Source organism: Physeter macrocephalus, chromosome 5, assembly GCF_002837175.3.
Source record: "Physeter macrocephalus isolate SW-GA chromosome 5, ASM283717v5, whole genome shotgun sequence".
In the NCBI taxonomy this organism is placed as follows: Eukaryota; Metazoa; Chordata; class Mammalia; order Artiodactyla; family Physeteridae; genus Physeter; species Physeter macrocephalus.
This window is the reverse complement of record NC_041218.1, coordinates 87829982-87851078: the sequence shown is the minus strand read 5'-3', so window position 1 is coordinate 87851078 and position 21097 is coordinate 87829982. Positions and strand designations below refer to the sequence as shown.

At 41.6% G+C, this 21097-nt stretch overlaps 1 protein-coding gene and 1 long non-coding RNA gene across 3 annotated transcripts in view; one reads left to right on the top strand and one right to left on the bottom strand.

Moving 5' to 3' along the window:
• MAGI2 (membrane associated guanylate kinase, WW and PDZ domain containing 2) overlaps nt 1-21097 on the bottom strand; it is a 1419801-nt gene that overhangs the window by 147859 nt on the left and 1250845 nt on the right. The window contains exons 14-16 of the mRNA XM_024115935.3: nt 16969-17060; nt 10397-10589; nt 3479-3718 (exon numbers count right to left, since the gene is read on the bottom strand). Of these exons, the coding sequence (XP_023971703.1) occupies nt 3479-3718; nt 10397-10589; nt 16969-17060 (525 nt within the window). The remainder of the gene's footprint in view (nt 1-3478; nt 3719-10396; nt 10590-16968; nt 17061-21097) is intronic.
• LOC114486335 (uncharacterized) lies at nt 5257-11952 on the top strand. 2 transcript variants are annotated; one of them, XR_003679929.1, is made up of 5 exons: nt 5257-5762; nt 6218-6325; nt 7258-7306; nt 7768-8850; nt 11832-11952. It is a non-coding gene; the product is annotated as an uncharacterized lncRNA (long non-coding RNA). The 2 variants fall into 2 exon arrangements; XR_003679928.1 differs by having other exon boundaries at nt 5257-6325.

The window sequence follows — 21097 nt, the reverse complement described above, 5'->3', positions numbered from 1 at the left end:
GAATGGATAAAGAAGATGTGGCACATATATACAATGGAATATTACTCAGCCATAAAAAGAAACGAAATTGAGTTATTTGTAGTGAGGTGGATGGACCTAGAGTCTGTCATACAGAGTGAAGTAAGTCAGAAAGAGAAAAACAAATACCGTATGCTAACACATATATATGGAATCTAAGGAAAAAAAAAACGGTCATGATGAACCTAGGGGTAAGATGGGAATGGAGACGCAGACCCACTAGAGAATGGACTTGAGGATGTGGGGGGTGGGGAAGGGTAAGCTGGGACGAAGTGAGAGAGTGGCATGGACATATACACACCACCAAATGTCAAACAGATAGCTAGTGGGAAGCAGCCGCATAGCACAGGGAGATCAGCTTGGTGCTTTGTGACCACCTAGAGGGGTGGATCTCAGTAGCCTGAAAAATGAACCACAAATGTGTTCAAGATCCTTGGGCCCAGATAAGACACGAAGAGAAAAATGACACCAGCCCTGGAAATGATTGTGACTCTTGAATATCAGAACAGTATCACGCTCTCCCAGGCTCACAGAGCCCAAGGAGTCTTGATATTCTGGCGGCGGATGTGTGGCACAGGAGGTGGCACTTCGCCCTTCAGAATTAAGAGTTGAAAATTATTACGGAAGTTAAGTATGAAGTAGCATCAGGTCTAGAAACCTTTCAGGTGCACGTTGCAAATTACAGACTGTAAGCATGCTCTTCCCTGAACATAGGGACAGCCTGTGTTTATATACACTATTGATACTATGTATGGGATGGATAACTAATGAGAACCTACTGTGTAGCTCAGGGAACTCTACTCGATGCTCTGTGGTGACCTAAATAGGAAGGAAATCCAAAAAGGAGGGGATATATGTATACGTATGGCTGATTCACTTTGCATACAGTAGAAACTAACACAATAAAGCAACTACACTTCAATAAAAATTTTTAAAAAGGTTTCTTAAATTAAAAAGAAATAAATAAGTGAAAAAAGAAGCTAGGAAGCATCATGAACTCTAGAACAGATTTCCACTCTCCAGGGTGATGTAAAATAATACCATTTCGAAAATGGCTAGAATTACTCTTTTGAGGTCAGTCTAATGTCACTTGGTAGGAAGAAAAATCCACATTTAATTGTAAGCATTTGCACCTGGTGTTTGCCAAACCTGTCCACGCATGGATCTTATTTGCAATAGACAAATCCTCTGTGGCTTCCTTATGTAATAAGTGTACGCGTGTACACATGCACGCACGCACACACACACACATCCTCCTATACGTTTAACAATAATGCTGTCACACTTCAAATAAAGCTGAGACCTTAAATACATGCTTAACACTTTCACTGTGGTAGTACACTTAATTTTATTCCAGTCCTTTAGGTATCCTGCTCCAATAAACAATCTGAATGCCTGGAATAGCTACAAAAGCTCTCTGTGAACATTTTCCCCAAGTGTAAATTACTGGAAGACTGTTTATATAATTCAAGAAAATCTTGTGTCCTTTTAATCTTGCTGAATCCACCATACTGACAGAATCCTGCCTTTACTCTATGCTTAAGGACTGGATTTATTTCTTTAGCTTATCATGAAGAAAAAGATAATGAAATTGTACTTTCAGATGTACATAATTTAGCTTCTGCACATTTTCACCTTTCACCAAGTTTAATGCTTCTATAGTTTCCACTCTTGAATTTGTCAAAGCTAAAGCTAAACAGGGCAATTCTCTCCATTTAGTCCTGCTAGTATTTTGCTAACATCAACTTTATCATAAAAAGTTCTTATTCATTCTCAACAATTTGATTTCTTGAGCACTGTTTGATACCCGCACCCCTTACCATGTGCTGGGGACAACACAATTCATAAGAATTTCAGGACCACAGCATGACTCAATTATTGTTTCTCCTACTGCTCTCTGTTATGGTGTTTCTATCCACAACATTTCGGGCCAAATCACTTGTTCATGAAAAATGAACACGTTTTCCTATCACTTCTGTCCTACTGCTTGCTGGCTGATGAGTGACTTCTGGAATAGTGTTGCTGAAAGGAAAACCACTGAGGAAGCTGAGAATCGGCAAAGATGATCTGTCAGAAGAGAGATACGACCTCTGACTGTCACCTGTTGTACAGACTCTTGGAACCTTAGATTTGCAGGAACCTCAGAAGGTGAAATCATCTACTTCTCCCCCATCCATTACTTCTACCAAGGCACTGGGATCTCTGGACCCACAGGGCTGTCTTATTAAGTTATTTACTTACTTACATATTTATTTATTTATTTATTTTTTTACTGAAGTATAGTTGACCTACAACACTAATGTTAGCTCCAGGTACACAACATAGTGATTTGATATCTTTATACATTACAGAATGATCAGCGCAAACCCACAGGACAGCGTTAAAGGTCTCCTAACTGTGTCTCCTGCTTCCACTCTGGCTGTCTTCCTGATTTCATGTTTCATAAGCATCTGGATTCATCTTTTAAAAATATACGTCAGATATCTGTCTACCGCTTAAAACCTTCCAATGGTTCCCACGGATTTAGACTATAATCCACGCTTCCTCCCAAGGGTGTGTGAAGCCCTGCACGGCCTGGCTCCTGCCTAGTTCTATGTCCTGGTCTCACGCTGCTCGCGTTCACTAGACCACAGATGTACTGGGCTTCTGTATGTGTAACTATATACACATAATGTGTATATAAACATATACATATACATATACATTTAATTGAAGTATAGTGGACTTACAAGTTTATATTAGTTTCAGGTATACAACATAGTGATTTGATATTTTTATAGATTACGCACCATAACAAGTGATAGTTTTATTGACTATATTCCGTGCACTGTACATTACATCCCTGTGACTTATTTACTTTATAACTGGAAGTTTGAACCACTTGGTTCCTCTCACCTATCTCACCCATCCCCCTCCCCCCTCCCCTCTGGCCACCACTAGTTTGTTCTCTGTATCTAGAAGTCTGTTTCTGTGTTGTCCGTTAGCGTGTTTATTTGCCTTGTTTTTCAGATTCCCTGTGTACGTGAAACCATACATTTTCTGTATATTTCTTGAATGCTGAGCACCTTCCCACGTCAAGCCTTCTGCCTGGACTGCTTTTCCCTCAGATCCTTTGTGTAGCTGGTTTCATTCTACGGAACGGGAGTGCCTCTCCCCTCACGTCAAAATTCCCACATCACGCTGCATTGTTTTCTTCCCAGTTTAAAATGAATGAAGAGCTGTTATGGGGGCTGTGGGTTTGGGAGGACATTACCCGTGGTCCCGCATTCTTTCTGAGCCAAAGTCGGCACCATTTGGCTAAGCAAGTGTTAAGGATGCCTTATTCGTGCCCAGAGGCTGCGACTTTGGGGCTCCACATTTATGAATACAACAGTCCTCTGATCTACTTGTCCAGGATCCCCACCACCAGAACAATAAAAACAATAGCTCTTATTCAAAAGCAGGCAAAGCAGACACTTACTTATGGTGGATCCGGACTCTGGCCTGTTCAGGGAGCTGATGATGACAAAGCCGAAACCCTCGTTCTCTTTGCGGTGAATGACCACGTCACTGGTCTGCAGGCTGTGGGAGGCGAAGCCTTCGGGGGGAGAGGCGCTGCTGTTGGTGTGAGTGTTGGTGTAGGTTGCGTAGTCGCTGCGAGGAGAGCTGTGGTGGGTTGACACGGAGCCTGGACTCCTCCCGTTCTCTGGGCAGGGCTCCCCTGGAACACACATCGTACACAGGCACCTGGTTATTCAGCAAGGGTCTTGATGAAGGAGTGCCTCCTGTGTGCTGGGCACTATTCTAGACACTGGCATTGTTACCAGGCTGGTTGACTGGCCTCCATTCCTCCCCCCACCCCCAGGATGTGAAGAGTATCTGAAAAGCTACAAACCTGGCTATGGAGCCCCCTAGGTCTTGTTCCTTTCCACCCTTCACAGCAAACACAGGTAAAACCCCTCCTCAGCTTCCCCTGTGCCGCTACTTGTTTATAACTTCTTCTTGGTGAGACTGCAACCCGCCAAGACAATGCCCAGTTTTAAATATCAGGCTTCTTAGTGTCACAACAATAATTGATCTAAGAAGATCATAAAACAGATAGACAGACTCTTCAACTGTGCTATGCATAAAACCCACTTACAGAACTTGTAAGAAATATGCACCATCAGCATCCACCCAAGGAGTTTTTTCAGTAGATCTAGGAACAACTGGGCACAGGAATCTGGATGAGGTTTCAAGGCCACACTTTGAGAAGTGCTGACTGTAGTTGGGGTTAATAGCCCAGAGGCTGTCCATGGAAAGTGACCTACCATAATTTTACTAAAAAGCCATGGGTTTATTTAATTCTGTGATATTCTGTTAGCTTAGAAGTGTTCATTCACTTTGTGTAGCTGGGAAACATACTTCTTAGCTTGCTCACTCTAGGATCAAATCTAACAATGATATCAGGCTGAGGAATGATGAATTTTGAATCTCTAAGGCAGGTGTTGGAGGCCTTGCTCATTTACATTCTATATTATTGTAAAATATACCTTATTGTCAACCAGATAAACCAAGCCAATACTTCCATGAGAAAGCAAGCATATTTATAGGGAGAAATGATAGAAAGTTGGCAGCCAAGAGAACCTAGTTTTTGAACTGAAAGTTGATCTATCATCCAAGAAAGAATTTTGTCATTTTACTATAATACCTAGGTTCTGGTATTCGGATAAAAAAAAAAAAAAAACTTAAGCAGGCACGTAGAATACTGTAATTAGAAATAGGACTGTTTCATGTCCATCTTACAACTTGATTAGTGTAGTCATAAGATGTTTATGGAACAGAGGAACAATAAGATAGAAAATAATGATAATTAGTGATTCCTTTTTGGGTCTTTAGATATGGTCTCCTATTTAAAATACTGGCAGTTGTCTCATACGGCAAGTTAAAAATAATTAGCCAAAGGTTCCGATGAAGGCTTTTAATGTAAGGTGCAATTCCATTCTGAAATGAAAAATCATTTTGTTTCAAAAATCAAAGTCAGTTCAAAAATCAGGGAACAAGAACACTGACTATAAGAGATGTTTCGTTACACTGACACCTAAAGAAAATGGAGCTGCATTTAATCAAATACTCAGATTTAAAAATGGTCTTTACAAAAATGTATTCATTTCTTGTCTGTGATTACAGGATGAATAAGACCCAGGCTACTGCTTATTACCGTTTGATAAATTTGAATTTTTCTGTAATATTTAATCAATCAGGTTTTAATCAATCAGAAAACAAATGGATGTTTTCATATGTAAGAAATGTACTGATGTGATAAAAGAGCAAAATGTCAATGTCAAAGCTTTTCCCTCTTTTCCACCAGGATTTCAAACTATCTGTAAAATGAACCCTCTCCACTAGAAAACATCATCCAAAGACAAGCTGTTATTGTCTTGGTGAAGCACATATCCTTTATCAGTCCTTGTATAAGTTGGAAATAAAGTGATTAGAGATAGTCAGGAAGAAGAAAAACAAACAATTATTATGCTGCAACATTAAATTGAAAATCTCCCTGAGTTATTGGACAAAATCAGTAACGAAATGTCATAGGCAGTGACAAGAGAGATCTCATTTTCTGGCTGTCATATTTTAGGGGGTTGAGGGCTGCGGTTGTCAGTAAAGCAGCGACAAAGAAAAATGATCTGTCTTTGCAGTAAGTGGCTCGGAGTGGCTATGACGCAGGTTCCAAAGGGAGAAAGAAAGAAAATCATTGCCTAAGTCAATGTGAGTGTCCCTGGGTGAGTGAAGGAGTCAAATAACATTAACAGAATACTTTCCTATTGCTTCTGCATGTCTCTTTCAACCTCTAGAACAAAGTTCTTTATCTTTAACACCATGAGCCCATTTAAAACCAGGGAGTTAAGAAGACTTCCAATGATTGACTTTGAGGGATATAACTGATTCCACCTCATTTTTCTACTTGGCTGGCTCTAGACCCAAATGAGACTGTCTTCTCTCCAACAACACTTCCTGGTATAGGGGATGAACAATGTTGTTTTAGAATAATATAGTAAAATGTCAGAAAGTGACTAAATACCATGTGCAATTTTTCTTCTTCTTCTTCTTCTTCTTTTTTTTTTTTTTCTAACACACTAACTCCCAGCATCCCTGACTCATCCTCTGGCTCGCGTGCAAATGGGTGTACAGAATTCAGTCACTTAATATCTATACAAGTCAAATAATTAATTTTTAGGTTTTAGCTTCTGTTTCGTCCTTACCAGTCACACTGGAAATCGTCACTGTGCTGACTGGGAGAGGGTCTCCGCTTGGGAAGGCAGGAGCCATTGATAATGTCCTCCAGGTGAGATGGTTTTGACTAGAACAGTCAACTGCTGGCCAGGAGCTGCTCCTGGTCTGCAGACCCATTTATTATTCCTGCCCAATGCCGGTCTAGACTTTGTTTAATAATTGTTAAAATTAATTGCCAATGTTTTTAAATAGGGTGATTTTACAGAAAGCTGGATTTCTAGTTTCTCTTGAAATATTTGCTAATAATCAACTAGAGTTGGGCAATTGCTGCTCCCTTGACCGAGTACCCAATACGCAAGTCTCAACTACTCCCCTGTGTCTCTTGCAAATTCCTGATTTGCTCATTTACCCGTGAAGTGAGGAGCACGCAGGGCCAAAGGGACTTGTTCAACTGGAGCCCTTGTTTCCCTTCCAGATCACAGACTGGGTACCAGGGCGCTATGTAACCAAACAGACCTTGCCTGCTTCCAGGTTGTGCCTGGGCCTCACAGGACTTCCCCCTGGAAGGATGTGCAAATCTTGTCTTGAAGCACGGCTGAGGCAACGGGGTATGCGTGTGGTAGAGCTTGGACACGGGCCCTGGAGTGTCCACGGGCGAAGTGCACCCCTGTGGTGCCTGGCAGGCTGGGGTCCTGCCCCTGTTAGGGGCTGGCCTTCCTGCAGGCATTTGAGTTTCTGCACTCCTGCCTTATGCTCATCAAGGCAGACAAATTATTTAAATGGGTGACATGCTCATAGACAAAGAGTAAGGCATTGTATTTAGAACTGACAGAAAGTATAGTAACCAGGAGCAGGGAATTCACTAGCACCCTAAACGCTGGCTAAACTTTTCACCCAGCTGCCAAGAAAACGTTCCCTTTCTCAGTATCAGGCCAAGAATTAGACTTTCCCTTAGGTGTTAGAAAAAAAAGATGTTGATCGCTTTAAGATGGACTCTAACATGTTTTGATTAAGTCAAAAAACTTTCTTTCACATCAATTCTAGATTTACACTTTCGGAAATTCCTCAGAGACACTCTTCTCTCAGACGAATCGTATGTATTCAAAATAACGTGTCACCACGTTGAACGTCTCAAAGTTGAGTTACTAAACATGTAAATACTTACACTTTCGGTGTAACAATTAAAGCCACTCTTCTACTATCCTTGGGAAAGAATAACTAAATATCGGAGCTGGTAGCATGGATAAGGCACCTCTCAAAACTAGTTTAAGGGGCAAGATCTGTGCTAAAATTATCTGGTAAACAAAATTGGATACATTACTGGATGTTTTCATCCTTTATCCTTTACATTTTCATCCACCATTTCTCACTTTTGAGGATCTAGTTTGCTATTGCCTAATTGAAAATTTTGCCTTTCTATCTTTAGTGCGTACACTTTTTTTGGTATGTTAACATTTGGAGGTTTTTATTTTAATTTTTGCCCAGTGTAACCAACCAGTCTGTATCTCTCATAATTAATGCTTTTTTTTTTTTTTTTTTTTTTCTTCTCTTCAGCATCAACTAGAAAACCAGTGCCCAGTGTCTTCTGAGGTGAGGCAGGACATTTGTACCAGCGGAGGCAAGCATAAGGCTGACCTCCCTTCTGCCCATCTCTTTTTCCATTATATTACTCCTTTGTGCAAGAAGGTGGTGACACTGTCTGTCTTCTCGTTCATCTTCTGTCTCTTCACAGTCTGATTACTCATTTCCCCTCAGCTTTGAACCATCTCATCATAAGCCAGGCTTGCACCTCCCGCTGCATTTGCTTAAGAAAGCATAATAATGATGATAATAAGAACGCTTAAAATGGCATATCCACTGTCATATCCATTGGTAGCTATCTCTCTCACTGTTGGAGAAATGGCAGCTATGAAGAAAGGCTGTCTTCCTAGGCCCGTTTAAAAAATCTGCTCCATCCTATTTCTAGGCATTGACTTTACTATCAAAGTATCCTTTGCTGAACTTAATCGTTTTCAATACTCATGAAGCTTTCAAGGAAGAGTGGGCTGAACTAACTTGGAAACTCTCCTGGTGTGAATGAGCCGTCTGCAGCAGAACATTTTCAAAAATTAAATGCACTTGAAATGCACCTGAAAGCCTAAATGAGTAAAGGTGGTAAGAACTGCAGCAAAGAGCATCTTCATGGAAGTTACATGATCGACAAATCGCAAGAATACATTTTTGAAGCATTTGGCCTACACTCCAATAGCCTGGGTTGATTAGAACAAAATTTAATTTGCGATAATCAGCTGGTGGCAAGGAGAGCATGAAATTATGTTGGTGCGTTAGTTTTTGCACTTTGCAGTGTATTTCCTTATAAATCAGTATTTTTAAACTTATCTTTGGGTTACAGAACATATAGCACAGCAAACTTTTTTTTAAAAATCACTTTTAATAAAAGTGTGTGAGAGACGGCTAAATGTTAACAGAGCAAACACTGTCTTCCTCAGGGCATCTCGCCCAAGGTTAAGGCATAATTCAAGGTGTTTTACTTCACTGGGTCAAGTGGTCTGCCATGAATTTCTGAAGACGATGAAAGACGAATTTGCACCTCTTAGCAAAACCTCCATAATACAAGATCTATAGCAGTCTCTACTGGTAAGGGCTGATAATTCTTCTGACTTAGCCTTTTAAGTGATAGCTCTTGCTCAAAATCTAGTTTCTACAAGACTTGAATAGAAAAGGATTTTTAGTTCGACTAATATATCTTATCCTCTCGAGTGATTCACAGCTGTGATTAGCTGGTGGCCCTTTTTAAAAAATTCAAATGTGTTATGATACTAGCACATATGGAAGACTCCTTACGTTAGGGAGCGACATTTGCTAAAGGTTGGTCTAATGTCTTTGAATTCACTGGACGGGGGTTGGTGGTAGAGTAAAGAAAGAAGCACTGGCTGGGGCGATGGGTCTCTGCATGATCACTGACTCACTGCAGACCACCAGGACATCTACTGACCCTCTGGGCCTCAGTTTGTCATCTGTAACACAAGGGAGCTCACGTTGCTCTTTCTAAGGTCCCTCCTAATTCCAGTATTGATCATTCTGTATGAGGAGCAGTCCAGGGCTGAGTAGAGAGGCCAGCAGGCCACCAGGGCAGATGACAACAGAACATCTTTGGCACCGTCGCTCCTGTAATTCACAGAGCAATGCACAGGCGGTTTGGGACAATATTCCCAATATTACTGAGTGCTCAGAGGGTACAACACAGTATAATGCTTGTAATGGACATATTCCTTATAAACAGAAATCTTTTTTGGGGGGGTTGAGAGATGGTAAAGAGAGCTAAATTGAATCAGAATATGACTAAGAGGGCTGACTTTTAAAAGTGTTTCTTTGGTGGATTCTTTTATGAAGCTGTAAAGGTTGTAAAGGGAATAATTACTTCTAATTTCTCCGTTTCATAACTTTGGAATTATATGAATTGTGCTCTCTCAGAGTCATATAGAGCTGTATTTTTCTAAATCAGAGTAATCGTTTTATTGTTTATCAGGCTCTATAAAGGAAGTTAATTTTCCATCCTAGTTGCCTTTTTATGGTAGCAAAATGCTGTGTTTCTTGGCTTGTAAACACAATGAGGAACATTTTCAAAAGCTACATTTTTCACTATTATAATGTTCTTCTGGGCTTCCCTGGTGGCGCAGTGGTTGCGCGCCCGCCTGCCGATGCAGGGGAACCGGGTTCGCGCCCCGGTCTGGGAGGATCCCACGTGCCGCGGAGCGGCTGGGCCCGTGAGCCATGGCCGCTGGGCCTGCGCGTCCGGAGCCTGTGCTCTGCAACGGGAGAGGCCACAGCAGAGGAAGGCCCGCAAACCACAAAAAAAAAAAAAAAAAAAAATGTTCTTCTTATACCTAGCACCTACCAAAAAGCAAAGAGCATACACATCTTAAATTAGCCTCAGGCTTTGCTAGAAATTTTTAATGACTCCATGGAAAATGTCAGCCTCAAAGACTGCTTAGAAACGTACTAGTGGGGTGAAAAGCTGCACTTTCAACATCACAGTTACGTCTGGCATATCGAGGTTGGTCTTTTCCCTCATATAATATAGAAACTGATTTAAAACGTTGTCTCCAGGGTCCTGACCCTGACTCACAAAAGCGTCTCACCACCTAACCCCCAACTCTTGCTGCCGGTTCGAGTTACATACCTCCACATAGCACCTTTCTTCTCACAGTGAGGTTGACCTGCCCGTTCCGGGCTGCATGGTGCATAAGGTCGATGACATAGCGGTGGGTCTTGCCAGCCACTGGGATCCCATCCACATAGACGAGCTCGTCCCCTGGGTGTAGGCGGCCGTCTCTGTCGGCTGATCCCATGGCAATGACGGCTCCAATCAAAATCTAGACAAGCAGTGAGAAGAAAAGGATGTTTATGTTTCAAACCTTCCTTCCTTCCATCTATCTACTTACCTACCAAGTAACTCAGTAGAAGATTTTATTCCCTGCTTACACCCTCTGCCCCAAATCTGAACATGTACTTGAAAAATGAAAAATGAAAAATGAGAGGCTGAAAGGATGCCCTCCTAACTCTTCCAGGTTGCTAACTCCTCTTAGAGAAATAAATGTTTTGAACTTGCTTCGGATGGCCATGAAGTCTGGGGGACACTTGCTAACTGGTGCATAAGCCATCACCCTTAACCCCAAATAACCTGATGTTATTGGCCACCGTACGTGAGCTCTGAATTGAAACAAACTGGGGATGGAATCCTAGCTCCACTTCTTTATTTGTGTGCCGTGGGCAAGGCTTTTCAATCTCCGCAAGCCTCGGTTTCTCCACCTGCAAAAATGGGGAAATAAAAGAATAGGACCTACTTCACGGAGTTGTTGGGAGAAGCGAAAGAAATAGTGCACGGGAAGCATTTAACTTCGCTCAGGGCACGTAGTGAGTGCTTGGAAAATGTCAGGGGAAACTATCTGCTGTATATTATTAAATTCAGATAAAGGTTCAAAGTGTTTTTTATCTTTCAATTTTTGCTTTGCTTTCGAAAGCTGGAGTTAAGGACAAAACAAAACAAAGCAGAACTCATGGCTGGCCTTCCCTGGACAGTTGACCTACTTTAAGAACAGTCAAATCTCCTCCAGATTTTTGCTCCATTTCTTTGAATACTTTCTTAGAGCACTTCCTCTGCACAAAGGATGTCCCCAGTTCTGCCTGTCCCCTGCAATGCTTCTGCTGTTTAGGTGGCCACCATACCAGGAAATTTGGAGGTACACATCTGGGAAACGTGCATATTGTTATGAATCCCTGAACCAGGGACTGTGATACGAGGCATATAACGATACAAGGTTTCCTACTTCCCATTAGAAACACTCAAAATAGTGTCCATTAGCAAGGCTTTCTTTCTTTCTCAGAGGAAAGGCAATAGCACAAAATATTTTAGTTTTGCTATTTAATCTACAACTTTCCCAACTCATGGACAACAGAGTTCAAAAGAATAGTTTTTCTTTTGCCAAGTGGCTTAGCCTCACGGCATCTGAAGGCAGCGGTTACCATGAGTCTGATAATATTACAGAGGCTATATTCTAGGTTGTATTTTAAGTCTCTATAAAACGATCCCTTGCTCACGAGTTGATTTCTTTCAGGCACTAATTTCTTTCAAACCTCGGATCTGTGGATTCCAGTTAATTTGCAGAGTTGCTCCATCACGACCTGCGGCCTTGTGTGTCAGCAGGTTTGGCAGCAGACGATTCCTTCTTACTTGGTCACAACGCTCAGTGTGGCCTGTCAGCACAGATCTGAATGCCCAGACCTGCTCAGGTATATGCAAAGTTATGGTCTGGAGAGTTTTCTTTTTTTTTTCCTGAGGACTTCATAGCCTTGGTCCACTGAATAGCTCTCTTTATCCATAGGAATGAAAATTCCCTACCACACGTCTGTTTTTTCCCTATTCTTGGGGGAGGGTGGGAGTGGACAGTAGATTTGCCTCCTTGTTGAATATCAGTGCTCTGATGACTGATTCATTATCGCTCTCACAGGAAACACACTGCCGGCCTTGGACTGCTGGGCTACAGCAAATGGCTGTGCCCATGTGCTGTAGTCCAGCAGTCAGGCATGCTTCTGATATTTTCCATTTTCCCTTATTGTCCTGTCAACCTGAATTTATGAGTTTCTTTCTCAAGATATTCCAATCTATTCTTCAAAAGACTCAACCCGCTATGGAGCACTTCAAAGATTTATTAAGTGCTTTGTGCAAAAGCCGGTTAAAATGAATGTTTATGTTCCTCCACTGCCCCATGAAAAGCTGCATTTAGCTGGGTTAGCCCAAAGAAAATGCTTCAACCTTTAGATTTCCTGTATGCCTCAGTGGGAGAGTTTATAGCTAGTAACAGAGAAAAAGTGGCTAGAGAAATTCTTAGCTCAATTACCAACATTAAGCTATAGTTCTGATTCTAACTGATGAAAAGGAATTCAAAAAATAGGTTACAACTAAGAGAGCTACCATTGCAATTGGGCACTCTACAAAAATAGTAAAAACAGAATTTCACATGGGAAAATTCTCATTCCTCTCCTGCTGTAGGAAAACAGCAAAGATATACTCTTGAAGTTATCTTCTGTGCTACTAGTTTAATATCATCCATTAAAAGGAGAACCCCAGTAAAACATCCGTTTTTCTGCTTTATTGCTGTGATATGAAGTACTCTCCTCGCTAATTAATTCATTTATCCAGCAAATATTCATTGAGTCCAGGGACACTTCTAGGTGCTAGGGATCCATCAGTGAACAATAAACAAAAATCCCCGTTCTATAGAGCCATTCTAGTGGCCAGATAAATGTAAAAATTATGTTGTATGCTAGCAGGCACGTACTATGAAGAAAATAGAGCACAGTAGGATGGTGGGTGGGTGTCAGCTACACAGCTGAGGTGGAGTTAGGGCAGGTTAGCTCAGGCCTCAATGAGAAGCTGACATTTGAGCAAAGACTGAAGTTCACTGGATACATTTTTTTTTAAACTTGAAGCTTTAATCTTCAAACTTTACTTTGTTCTATCAAATCTTACATATTTATTTCTAAATAGTGTATTCAACATAATACTTCAATATAGCCTATTATATAGTGTTATAAAATTATTAACAATATACATATTATTGTATAATCACATTGTCTAATCCACCCTCTACCTTTTTCAAAGAGAGGTTGTCATAGTTATGAAAGAAACTTGAATTGAGCTCAGCGTGGGGCACTGCAGCAGGCATTAGAGCCGCCCGTCCATGAGCTACATATATGAGTTACACTTGCTCCTTCCTTCAGGAACTGCCGCTGGGAAGAGGCTGACCACGTGCGCCGTCACTACTTCTGCCTCTCATGCTGCTGTCGTTCCTCAGCCTTTGGCCAATTTACACCTTTGTGCCCTGTATTTCACTGCTGACACTGAGCTAGCTCTATGTGTCTCTCTAGTCAGGAAAGAAACTAGCCCACAACTTTTCTTTTTTTCCTTTAATTTGAATATGCTTTGTACACTTGACACATTGGAGTAGCTTCTTTCCTATCTGGATAGGATAATCTATGATTCCTTCTTGCACTGTTAACTCATATTGACTTCCATATATACATGTTCACCTAAGCTCTTGAAAACATACCTCAGGATATCTGATCTTTTACATCAGTAGTTCTCAAACTTTAGGGGGCACATGAATCGCACCGTGAGCTTGTTGAAACAGAATTCTGCATCTACCCCGAGAGTCTGATTCTACAGGCCTGGGGTTTAACCTGAGATTCTGCATGTTTAACAAGCTCCCAGGAGGTGTTGGGTGCTTCTGGTCTGTAGATCTAACACCATTTGAGTAGCAAGGTTCTGAGTATTCTCACTTGGTCCAGTGGACACAGAAACTATGGTCTCACTGGTCACGTTCCAAGTCCACTGAGGGACTTTCCCTCAGGTGCCTGGCTTGAGCCTCCTGCCCCATCGTACTGGTCACTTTCCAGGTCTGCTGAGTGCATGGCCTGGGCTCCCTGACCCATCAGGCTATATTTTCCTTCTGATCTTGCTGCCCCCTGGCTATACCGGCCAGAGAGCCTTCCCAGCAACACTGGCCTCACTCTACTGATCACCTCCCTCTGACCTCACTGGATCCGTCAACCTCTGAGGACCCACTCATCGGCTTTCTCATTGCCCTTGGAGGAGTTCTTTATCCTGCCTCTCTTGCTTTGGCCCTGAAGGAACAGCTTGGTGGCAAAACAGATCAAGAAAGACCCCTCCTCACAGACACCCCCCAAACAAGTGACCTGGCCTTATCTTTCCAACCATCTTTTGTAAAAAAAAAAAAAAAAAAACAAAAGAATCAAAAACTCCACAACTTCACTTTATCTTAAGGGCTGTGAAGGCACAGAACAAAATAATGTATTTGATATGAAATAACAGCAATTCACATTCACGTGGCTGATGTCCCCCTAAGCCAGGGGAGAAAACTAACACACAAAAAGAGAACCAAAACTAAGAAACAAACAAAACCAAAACCACCTTTTCAGTCCTATTAATTCCTTTAATTCTTTCCCACACTACCTAATGTCAGTCTAAACCCAGCAGGTCTGATCTGCAATAATTATAGCCCAGGGTGACTTGACAAGATGGCAAGCAGATTTCCAGCTCTAGCCTTCTGAAACTCTTCCACAAGTTTGCACCGGACTCGCATGCCAAGGCCCCTGTCTATCATCGCCTCTCTCTTTCCATGAACAGTTTTTCTCCACACAGGCCTTTCTCCAGTGCAGTGTTTTCCAAGCCTTTCCATCTTAATGCCTTCCCATGTCTTTGCAGCTCACAGCTGGAAATCCCATTTTCATTGCTTTGTGGCAATTTCTCATTTCTTTCTATTTCTATTGTTATTTAACTGTGAAAATGATTTCCTCTTGCAGGAAAAAAATGCCCATATGCTTGTCTGAGCTGGAGTCCTGCTGTTCATTGTTTGCCGAAAGCCGTGCTGTCGTGTTTAATGTGCACCCTGAGATGTCAATACCATTTCGTCTATATGAAGGCAGAATCCCATTTGATACAATTTATGAGACCTCCTGCGGGTGGGGACCAAGTCACGTCACACACCTCTCCCTTTGTAGCATATCAGCAATTAACTGAGGCTAGTGCATTTTGTTTGTATATTATCTCTGGACTCACAGTGGAGGAAAGCAGGAAGGAAAGGCATATGGGAGATCTTTACAGTAGACTTACCCTTCCTGATATAATCTTTCTGAGGTGCAACATTCTGGTCTTCAAGACACTATATTCTGGCTTTGAATGCTTCAGGGAGATTTAGGCTTCTACTTTATGGTTTAACTGTCAGAATTGTAACTTGCAGCCTGAGCGTGTCTTAAATCATTCAATTGAAAGCATAAACCAGAGTAAATCTAAACACAATGAGGATAACCAGCAAAACATGTAATCTGAAGAGGTTTATCATAAATACTGAATGCCTGCCCACCGGAGGGGAGAAAGGACTCAGGAGTGTAAAGCCTATGTTCAGAAGGGTTGGGAACCTGGGAACCTGTGTACCGACCCGGCAGAAAGCTGTCCTGAGGCTGGGTGGTAACCACTGGCTGCACTCAAACCCCTGAGTTTCATTCTGAGCAATAGGTGTTCCATTTGGGTAACAATTCTATAGTTTCTGTGCCAGGCCAAGGTCAGCTAGACCTTTCCCTTCTGGAGTCAGCTGAAACTATGCCTTTCCTGTAACTCAGTCATGCAATCCCTTCTATCTCTGAAGAGTGGGAGATGCAGTCCCTTCTATCTCTGAAGAGGGGGAGATGGGCGAAGAGAAGACGGTGCTACGAATGTGGTGCTAGTTTACCCACAAAGCAGACAAAGCATGAGCCTATGGAAGTGGGGGGAGTCCAGCAAGGTAAGAACTGTGTATCTCGAAGACTGTATTGAAGTAAGCATTATGGGAAGAACTGGAACTTTGCTGTTTCCCCTTACATTTATTTTATAGTTTAATCTTTTACTTGTATTTATGTATGAGAAGGGACCTGACCATATTTCAGCACTTAGGGACCATTTATGAACCTTTTATGAACCTGACATAGTCACATTGGGTACCGCTTAAGACACGTCTTTTACAATGAGTGTTTTATGGCTGTTGTTTTAACACATGCTCACAAGTCTCGCTTTGCTGTGTTTTTCTGTGTATTAATGAATAGTTATTTTATGCAGTCACTCTGATGTATCATATATATAATTTCTCCAAAGCCCTTTTCAAATTCCCAAGATTGTGCCAACTGACGTTGACTTTGTGAACATCCTCTCACGGTAATCCCCTAATTCAAATCTGGCGGGATTCTGCAGCATTGAACTTGATTTTACTTCTGTTTATCCCCGTGTTTTCTCTCCCCTGTAGTTGTGATTGAAAACATACACAATTCTGCTGTTCCAAGTCATCTCCTCACATATATCTCTGTCATACTGCGTGTTTATCTGTGAGCTGCTGCCCAGAGAGACCAGGGGTCCACTACAAGTAAATAATTGAAATAGTCAAGAGGAATCCAATCCATTTTAAGAAAGAGTAATGTCCCTCTCTTCATGAAATGTGCATTGATTTATGATGATATATTGGCATGGAAACACTGGCATGTTTTGAAAACTTAGAAACCAAGAAAAAAACCAAACAAACCTCAAAAAATTTTTATGTGAGTCCTAAAAGATTTCTTTTTTTATACCCTACTGAATGATTTTTCCCTTCACCCATACACACACAATATAACCCAAAGTGTGGAAATAAAGAGAATTCAACTCACAGGCTGGCCAGGCTCATCTCCCCCGAGGATTCTGAAGCCAAATCCAGACTGCATCCTGCGAAGGTGAACATCCAGCTCCTTGTAATCCGGACCTGGCACAGAGGAGACCCCACTCAGTGATGAGTCCTGCCCCCCCCCCCCCACCACGAGGGACTGAACACGCCGATGATGGATTAATTTTGTGGGTGTGATTAATGAGAGTGCCGTTAGAGTCGGTGAAAAGCACAGAGGATAAGAAAAAAAATATATGGTAACAAAAAAGTAGGTATTCCAAAATTAGGGAGTCTCTGGATTAGCACTGACCAGCCAAGGGCATTACTAGGGCATTGCCATAGGCAGAAAGAGCACACAAATTTTCTTGAGTGAAAAGAAAAATCAATGCCTCCGTAATTCTTCATTTTCCTGAAAGGATTGAGATTGCCCTCAAGAAGAATTGGCTGTCACTTTGGCGATGTTACTCTGACTAGAACGATTGTTTTAGAAGTATGAGAGAACAGATGGCAACACCCTGGAAGCACCTGGTAAAGGACTACTTAGTAATTTACTAGTAGCTGCTTATGACTTGATGCGTTCCATTTAGTGTGTGTAGGGGAGGGGGATATAAACTTACACCTAATAGAAGGTGTCTCTTTTAAAATTGCTAAAGTTAGAAAATAGAAAATCTAAACTTTATTGAGGTTTGGGTGAAGTTTTGATTTTCTGACAAAATCCTTTAGGTTTTTCATAACTTAGGGACAGAAATTTGCCTGGGTCTAAGTGAACTCTTATCCCTCAAACATTTTAAAATGTGGAAGCCACTAGTAGATTCACTACTGACTCTGTAAGCATATTCAAAATAAACTAGATGAGGGATATTTTTTTGTAGTTAGCTGAAAGAACAGAAATGTACTTAAAAATAAGATGGGAAACTCTTCTATCATTTTGTTTTTCTTTTTTTTTTTTTTTTTTTTCTGTACGCGGGCCTCTCACTGTTGTGGCCTCTCCCGTTGCAGAGCACAGGCTCCGGACACACAGGCTCAGCGGCCACGGCTCACGGGCCCAGCCGCTCCGCGGCATGTGGGATCTTCCCGGACCGGGGCACGAACCCATATCCCCTGCATCGGCAGACGGACTCTCAACCACTGCGCCACCAGGGAAGCCCTATCATTTTGTTTTTCAACCCTAGAATAAATAAACTAAAACCATAAGAAATATTTTAACTTTTTAAGGAGAATATGATTTAACCTCACCTCCTGCCCCTGGCCCTTTGAACCTTCCCCAGGGGCAAATGTCTCAATCATGACTGGGCTGTGCATACTTTCAAGGCCACTGTTAGGATGTTAATCAATGATTAGCAACTTTGGGGAATGCTTATTAATGCCATCCTCTGCTTAAGAAGTATTTAGTGATCTTTGGGCCTTAATGGTTTAAAGGAGGTATTAGAACTGATAGGTGCAAGTATTAAGTTAAATTCTCCTTGCTTAAGCAGGATGGTTTTGGAAATTGGGATGGGATTTCAGAGGAGAATCCTCATGAGACAGGAAGCTTATGTCTGAGCCATCTGGGTATATAGTAATAGCCATAGTTGAGAGAGACACTCCATAAGTGATGGCCAGGCAAATCTCTTCCAGACTCTACAAGTGGAGCTGCTGAAGTGATGGAGTAAACAAAGCACAACAGAACAGGGCTTGCCTTTGTGCCCTCCAACCTGAGCTAAGCATTTCCAGTGATATGTGAAAGGCAAGTCACTCACTTCTGAAATGTAGGCATAAGCTGATTGTGTGTCTAGTGTTCTCAAGGAAAAAAAAAAGCTGAATCAGCCATATAAGTACATACGTATGTATGTCCACATCGTCCAAGACTCTATGACTTTCGTGCCCTTTTATGACCAGATGCACGTATAACCAAATTCTTTCCCATTCGGTGACGAATATAAAACTCAAAGAAGAATAACCAACTGGATTTCCACATCCATTAGTCATCCTTTATGAATTGTGTAATCATTCATATTTTAAAGATACGACAACTTAGAAAAATTCAGTTCCTATTAAACACTTCGTTAGAGTTGAGTGGTAAAAGGAAAATGAAAACTTTGCCCTACACTCTACAAGTCTCAACTGACTTTTGAACTCAGCTTATTCCGAGGTCTACAACATTATATATGAAATCACATATTGGGGTGTGTGCTAAACCTTCAGGACTCTGGAGGCAAGTGGAGCAGCCCTACAGAGTCATGGCAGGTACCTGTATTTCTCGCAACACAGGCAGAAAGGCGAGGGGAGAGGGGAGGGTGACAGATAATACCCAGTCACCGTTCAAACCCCTAAAACTAGATTATATGGCTGCTCACATCAATCTCTTCTCTAGGTTCCTTTAAGCTTAGAGGACTCGAGACCATATATACATAAAAATCACAAAGAGAGCACGATATACTTTCGACATTCAAAATGATACAGCTAGCATATGTTTAACCAGAACCTTCCATTTACTTGTAGATAGTCTCATTTTTGCATTGCTGCTGAGTATGGTAAGTGAGAAATTGTTCCTCCAGTGGCTTCAGCACCAATCCATATTGCATAAGGAGCTCTACAAGGACTTTACTGTGTGATCCATTTTATTTGCTAAGGAAAACTTTCCCCCAAGGAAATGCTGAAATCATAACAACCCCAGGAATGGCATTTTTGAGATGTGCCAGGGTACAAGGGAGTTGTCTTGTGTCAGAAGATGCTGTGATTCCTGGGAGAACTGGAAACCTTTTCCTTAATGAATGACTCAGGACTCCTTTATATTTAGGAGAAAAATATAGATCTATGTTTGCTAGTTAATTTTAAACTCTGAAGAACTCTGAAGATGTAAGCAGGGAGTATATCCTCCTCCCCTATTCTTTGTGTGCATTTTGGTGACATTCTCTGCTCTGACCACTCTGATTTCAAATATAGGGTGATATAGGCCAACCACGTCATCTTCACCCTCCATTCTTCCAGGCCAAGATGGCCAGCTTCGTGGCACATGTGCCCGTAGAGAGGCAAAAAGAGATCCGTTAGAGAAGTGTGCCTGCAGATGTAATTTACTTTTTATTTCTTTGTTAATTCTGAACACAGACTCAGAGGCTGCAGGGCATGGAAATTTAAGAGAAATAGTCAACTGCAAAAAAAAAGTTTAAATGATGGATTGTGCCTTAAGGCAGTTTATTTTTTTCTTTTTTCTTTTCTTTTTTGTTATTGTTTAAGGAAAATAAGAGCTTTCAGAAAGAGATTTTTTCCTTTGTTTCTCCCTCCCTCCCCCCACCCATGTGAGTCTGGCTTTAGAAAATAACTAAAACTATATGCACATAGCTGCTTTGTTAGCTTCCTTCCTGCTTTGTTAGCTCTCTTGAAAGATTCTGATGTTTCTGATACTCTCCTTTAGCTGCTCTTCTGGTCTGATGACATACTTAAAAAGATCGTTATCATGCTTTATCTCTTCCCCTGTCAATGCAAGGACTTAAAGCAAAGAAATTCAAGGGCAACTATTCACCCCACCGTTATAGAATTTAACAATCCTCACCCCTCTCTCCAGTTGGTTTGCAAACCATGCACCTGGCAGGCTGTTAGATGAAGGGGTCTGGGGGACACCTAGCGGGACCTGAGTCACTCTGGATATCACTCAATCATGTCCCTACCAACATCCCTTTTTTTTTTTTCTTCTGTCTTTGTGTTTAGTCTGTATCTGTGCTCTTTTTTCTTTTTCTTCTTCTTTTTCCTTTTTGCAGAACTGTGAGGGGTGCTCTTAGGCATTTCTTGGTGCAACTCAAGATGAGGCCGTCATTGCGAAGAAATGGACTAAGAGAGTCAGAAAACTCTTTGGACGTTGGTGTTCAAAGGTTAGCCATGGCCAGTGTTGCTTGTTCCTTAGAAGCTGGGTCCTAGGATCCTCAGGCATTATGAAATAATGCATCTTAAGATCCTTGTCCCAGATGGGACTTCGCATGACCATGGTGGCAAGCTACAGAAATGGAATTTACAAGTCCTGATTAATCCTGGGCTCTCACTGATATTGAAAAAGCTACATGCAGGTAGCAGGGTAACCTCCGTCATAATGAAGAAAAGCAGAATTTCAAAAGCTGATTCTTATTTTGCACTAAGACGCCAGGAAGACTTCACATGCTATA